At 48.5% G+C, this 6,208-nt stretch overlaps 1 protein-coding gene across 2 annotated transcripts; it reads left to right on the forward strand.

Moving 5' to 3' along the window:
- The first annotated feature begins 2,756 nt into the window (after window positions 1–2,756).
- proza (protein Z, vitamin K-dependent plasma glycoprotein a) lies at window positions 2,757–5,878 on the forward strand. Of its 2 annotated transcripts, none has more exons than XM_003964613.3 (9): window positions 2,757–2,915; window positions 3,480–3,609; window positions 3,848–3,990; window positions 4,064–4,088; window positions 4,164–4,277; window positions 4,351–4,485; window positions 4,611–4,726; window positions 4,803–4,920; window positions 5,000–5,878. In XM_003964613.3, the coding sequence occupies exons 2-9, from the start codon at window positions 3,531–3,533 to the stop codon at window positions 5,527–5,529; spliced, it is 1,260 nt and encodes a 419-aa protein (XP_003964662.2). In that variant the 5' UTR covers window positions 2,757–2,915; window positions 3,480–3,530; the 3' UTR covers window positions 5,530–5,878. The 2 variants fall into 2 exon arrangements, with proteins under 2 accessions (XP_003964662.2, XP_011602248.2); XM_011603946.2 differs by lacking the exon at window positions 2,757–2,915 and adding an exon at window positions 2,940–3,069.
- Window positions 5,879–6,208: the final 330 nt, after the last annotated feature.

Raw genomic sequence — 6,208 nt, forward strand, 5'->3', positions numbered from 1 at the left:
CACAGGGGTAGAGTTCGCCCGCTCGCCAGTATTTAATACAACATCATCATCGCTCCCTGTCAACAAATTCGATTACACGCAGTGTTGTGGCGCTTGGAAATGAGTGCGATTGTGTCGCTGAGGGTTGGTGTTTGCAGCTGGATCGAATCGGGGGCGACACTCAGCTGGGGCGTTCGAGGTTTATGCCGACTGTGTGGCGTTCCACACAGAACAAAGCAGGGCAGGTGATGTTCGCTACGGGCGGCAGCGATAGCCCCACCTGACCTAATTTCCTCCTGCAGGGATCTACGTGGGGAAGGTCGGCGGGGGAGACGGCCCGAGCGGGTGTGAGGGCGCCCGTGTTCCTGTTATTACCACATTATATCATCGTCGCTTCACGTGGTCGGAGACATCAGACTGAGCCGAGCAGCACGCTCACACCTGCAAGAACAAACATGTTTAGGTGTTATGCGCTGAAAAATTTAGCAGCTGGAGCTCTGGTGTTAATGTTTAGAGTATGGGATACACAACCATGGCCTCGGGGCATCACTTCATATAATTTCAGCCCCTTATCCAACAAACGCCTACAGGAACTTTAATTACCTTTTACCGATTATTTTTTATTATTATTTCTTGCCTGGGTAAAAAAAAAAAAAATCCTGGTAATTTCAACAGAAATGCTCAAAATGTTTTTGTAATAATGTTTAAATGCTAAGAGTTTCTGTGTTGGAAAAGAGGCTGCTCACATGCACAGATTTGAAAACAATTGAAACGTTGACTTGAAGTGACCTTGCGACCAGTAATGTTTGACCGTTCTGCTGTACGCCCTTTAATCCTGAACTCTAATGGGAGCCACAGCTAACTGGTTTAGCTTCACAGCAACAGACTCGCAATGCTCGCGAAGAATTTCATGGTAACCAGGGGCTTTTAAAGATGCAAGGCAGGGAATGGGGATTACAACCTGAAGGGAGTCGTGGGATTCCATCTGCAACACCGTATATTTATCAAAATGTTGTCAAGTATGAGGGGGCGTTAATTATAGATGCCCCCGGCTGGGCTATTTGTTTAGTGTTCCTCTAAAACTGGTCTCTTGGCTTGGAGAGAAACAGGTCGGCAAGGTTACACGTGAGCACGCTGTTTCTTCGCTGCTAGGGGGTGGGGGGTGGGGGGTGTAGGAACAGAGGAGAGACACAACGTGAGAGACAATTCAAGAAGGAAGAGCTGAATAAAAGATAACCAGGGGAAACAGATGCATAGTGAGGGCAGATATGCTCTCCATCCGTGCGGTTTGTATTCTAGACTCTACTGTACATGGTAAACACTGAACACCAGCGCTCCTCCCTGTTCTCCCCTCACACCACCAGCACCACCGCTGCCCTCCCGGTGACATCAGAGCAGGTCGTGGCAGGCTCTCCCCGCCCGCCTGCCTCTCTGGACCGGTTCAGTTCAGCTCTTGATCCCCGTCCGACACCAGGGACCAGCTGGTCCGAGCAGGCCCCGGTATTAGCTCCGTTATTAAAGCCGGGACATGGAGACATTAACACATGTGCGGCGGAGTGTGAAGCCCCACGGCCCCCCTCTGTAAATTACATCGCGCTCACAAATGATCCCTCTGAAATAAAGCCACTAAGGAGGATGTTCAGCAGTTCAGAGTGGAGCAAGAGTCAGCAGCAGCAGTAGCGCGTGTGTGCGTGCGTGCACGCGTGCGCGCCAAGCCTCACTAATCATAAAGTGTACTATTTAAAAATCGAACGTGCACCACCTCAGCATCAGCTCCCATCCAATCTTGCTCTCCCCTTTGATTTTCACTTTAGCTGATTAGCGCGAGCCCCAGTTCGGTCGCTGGCTGTTTGCTGCTGTCTAGGCCGACGTGTGTTTGTTTTGTGGCGATGCCACTCATATTGATCAGAGGAGATAACAACCCCATTCCGTTTGATCAAGGGTACGCCTCGGAACTGATTGGGATTCCGATCACACGCCTGTGTAAAGCAGTGGTCGTCCAAAATATTTCAGCGCCACGTCCATGTTTCTGCGTATCACTTTGTTTTACTGCACCTGTGGTCCCTAAATCCAGAAAAATACAAATCCTCATGAAATGAAAGATAAAGTGGAAGGTCTAGACAGTCAATAGTTCCGCCACAACTATTTCAAACTAAACGAAATGTAACTGAAGAGTTATAGACTAGATAAACAAGTGACAGAGGCCGCCACAATGCCCACGACTACTGGGAATACATCTGAAAGCAACAATGCTCCGCAGCAGGTCCGCGAGGGATTGGAAGGGTGGAGGGTCAGATGAATGAGATGAGGCAAGCAAAGTTTGGTCTGCCAGCAATCCAAAACGAAGGATCTAAAACTCTGCCAGCGAGGCTAGCATGTGCATGCATGACTCAAATCTCTGCATCAATTTTGTGATGGACAGTTTAAGGTCGATCAAATCAACACTGACTTGAAGCGAGGAAAATTATCCTTTATTTAGCTGTCAGTTAATCTGTTCGATTATTTACATTAGGGAATAAAGAGATACATTTTGAGCTCACATGCCAAAGATTGGCATTATGAGGTCTGTTTGCAGCTCAGGGTAGGGTAAAGTACATTGAAATGTGCAATGTCATGTTTATCTAAACTCGCAAATTTAAGTTGTCATTTATAAACATTATTTAATTAAATATTCACATAACAAAAAAATTATATATATATATATTTTTTTTTTTTTCAAACGGATCTCCGAGCAAAAGCGCGATGGCGCCCTCTGTCGGTCGATGCGTGTCATCGCACACCAGCAGCGGTAAACAGCGGAGGGATGTAAACAGGCTCGGATCTGCTGCTGCTCATCGACCGCTCTTTACTCATCGATACCGGGCCAAACGCCTCCGTCGCGGCTGGGATCTGCTTCAACGCCACACTTGGCCGATACTGCAACCCTAATTAAAACGGTGAGTCCCAAATCAGCACCGTTACTTCGAATACCGCGTTGGTCCGGTCCAATGACCCGCCCTTAAATGGTGACAAGCCGGATCTATTTTAGATGTCTGTGGAAGATGATGCGCGCTGCTGGAAACTCGATAACAGGGTTATCACGCAGTTACTGTAAGCGTTTATTGCTATTATTTTAATACTGTACAGATTTGAAAAAACGCAACATGTAATTAATGCCGTATAAACGCTGTTTCATTGAGGTTATGAAGGGTTTTAAAGGCCTATTTGTTTATATTGAAATTCTCCATCATGGCAGCCGGAAACATCAAATCTGCACCGTCACTGATGCTTCGTGCGTTTAAACCCCATAAATGTCCTCAAAAAAGCACCACTTTGCTTTAATTGTAGTGAAAATACAAATACTTTTTCACCTTAGGACAATGTGATGCTGTCAGAACTGATGCTTTAATGCTTTAATTCGAAAAACATGGAATTCATTTTGTTTTAAAATATAGGAAATAGTAAAATATCAATGTATCCATGATCCAGCATTTATTTGACTTTTATTTGAACATTTAAAGGAATCACTGTTTCGCCAACCTCTTGACTCGGGTCGTGACCTCGGTGTCACCATGTGCTCCTCCACCACGTGCGCTGCCCTGCTGTGTCTGCTGGCGGGCGCTGTGGCCGCCATCCGGGGTCACCAGTCAGGTGAGGGGACCGGGGACGGGGCCCGTCTGGACGGATGGACGCGTGAGGTTAAATAGTAGCTGAGATGATATTATTAGCTTTGTGCCGTTTGTTTTCGTCCTGTGTCCTTCTTGTCTCAATACACCTACAACAAAAGTCTGGAGGGGAAAGAGGAGCGAGGAGGAAACCCGGAGTTCCCCCGACACCTGTGATCTCAGCACGAGCTGCTGCTAAATCTCCCTCCTCCTTCATGCTCTAGTCTTCCTGGACAAGCAGCAGGCCAGCTCTCTGATCTCCCGTCAGAAGAGGGACGCCGCAGGCTCCACGCTGGAGAAGGTCTGCATGGAGAAAGTCTGCACGTACGAGCAGGCCAGAGCTTTCTTCCAGGACTCCTATCGTACGGTAAGCATCCGGAATTCTCAGTTCACCTGCGGCGCTTTAACTTTTGGCTTTAACTTTGCGCGTTTCCTTCCAGGATATCTTCTGGGCCGTCTATGTTGGTGAGTCCTCCCCCGTGGCGTCGCAGCCTTTTGTCGTCCTTTACACTTTTTAACGCACTTCCTGTCTGCGTGTAGACGGGGACCAGTGCGCGGAGAAGCCCTGCAAGAACGGAGCCATGTGCTCGGACAGCGTGGGAGGCTACGACTGCGTCTGCAAGTCGGGTTTCACGGGGGTCCACTGTGAAAAAGGTACGGGCGGCCGTGAGCAGCCCCATGTTCGGTTCGGTCTGTACCGGCCCTAATCTTCCTTTTGCGTCTCCAGACGAGACCCTGTGTGTCGTGGACTCGGACAAGGGCTGCTCCCAGTTCTGTAAACCGGGCTACACATCTTTTGTGTGCTCATGTGCTCAGGGATGGAAAATCAGCAGTTCCGACAGGACCAAGTGTGTACCCACAGGTAGGTGCTTTCTGCCTGAGTGTGTGTGTGTGTGCGTGTGTGTGTGTGTGTGTGTGTGTGTGTGTGTGTGTGTATCTATCGACCTCAATCGTTTCTGATGCAAGAGCGGGGCGTTCTTCCCTCAGGGAGATTCCCCTGTGGGAAGGTCACCAGTGTCAGTCAGTGGGAGAGCAGAATGGCCACCAACAAGCTGAGCAACTTTGAGGGGGTCAGCTGCACGTCTGGCCAGTGCCCGTGGCAGGTTAGGGGCTCTGACACTGCAACACCTGACAGGTGATGAGCGATGCTTCATACTGACTCTCTGCTGCTGCTCGCAGGCTCTGCTGAAGAGTTCGGAGTCGGCGGGCTTCTGCAGCGGAGTCATTCTGAAGGAGAAACTGGTCCTGACATCAGCTCAGTGCGTCAGGAAGTTCGGCTCGTTCCAAGTGGCCGTCGGTGAGTAATCCAAACCAAAAACATCCCTCCCTCCGTGTTCAGGCATCCTGACCGGCTCCTCTTCACTGCCCGTCTCCAGGGAAACACACCACTGGCTTTGAAGTAGGGGAGCAGACAGTGAACGTGAAGCAGGTTCACGTGCACCCGCGTTTCGTGGAAGGTCGGCCCGACAATGACTTGGCTCTAATTGAACTCAGCAACAGCATCGGGTATAACAAAGACGTGACCGCCGCCTGTTTGCCCGAGAAAGACTTTGCGGAAAACGTCCTGATGCCCCTCCCAACCATCATCACGGGCTGGAAGGAGGTCAAGGAGGTAAATTCCTTACAGGGTCCACTCACGCTCAATGACCTCACGTATGACACCCTGCCAAACTGTCTGGAGGCTCACCCCAACCTGGTGACCAATAAGATGGGCTGCACCCTGGCGCTGGCTAATGCTGACTGCACCATGAGCTCCGGCAGCCCCTTGCTAACCATGTACAAGGAGGTGCTCTTCCTCACGGGGGTGGTCAGCCAGCCGCCGGGGGCCGACTGCAGTAAAGGTTACATCGTCCAGAAGGTCTCGCGCTATCACGGCTGGCTGCAGACACTGATGAATTCACGTTAGAATTCCGGATACACAGTTTAAACCAGGGAATTACAGGTGATTTAGTATAAGTTCAGAGAATGTTCGTCTGCACATGTGTGTGAACCTTGTTTAGATCTATCCAAACACGTTCTGAGCGCGTTATTGCTGAATTATGAGTCGTGTGTACTTCCCCGTTTATCCACAAGGGGGCTCGCTAATAATATAAATACAGCAGAAGACGGAAATGAGATATTCGGCATGTTTTTTGTGACATATATGCATATTAATAACCTGTCAGGGGAGTAAATTTGAGAAAACTGTAGTATTATGCACCTTGTAATGCTCGAGAAAATATGCTTTAAATGTAATAAACTCCGTAACACTACGATATTGGACTATTTGAAGATGTCATTAGGCTTTGATGAAGCATTTTATTGTATTTATGTGTTGTATAATGTAATGTACTTGTCCCAAACCTCTTTAAGGTGCAAAACTGGGGGGAAACTGTGAATCCACTGCATTGGTAGCTTCTAGGTCAATGGGAAATGATGTGCATGGGCAATACTAATGTGCTCATTTCAAATGGGTCCATTATCTTTTACATTCCTCATGATTGTCAGTTCTTAAATTAAGATATTTATTTGGGGGGAGGTTGGGATGATTAAGGGTTTTACCCAGTTTAGGTTTTTATTATTTCAAGCCAATGGGTTATTTTAAT

Source organism: Takifugu rubripes, chromosome 5 (assembly GCF_901000725.2).
Source record: "Takifugu rubripes chromosome 5, fTakRub1.2, whole genome shotgun sequence".
Lineage (NCBI taxonomy): Eukaryota > Metazoa > Chordata > Actinopteri > Tetraodontiformes > Tetraodontidae > Takifugu > Takifugu rubripes.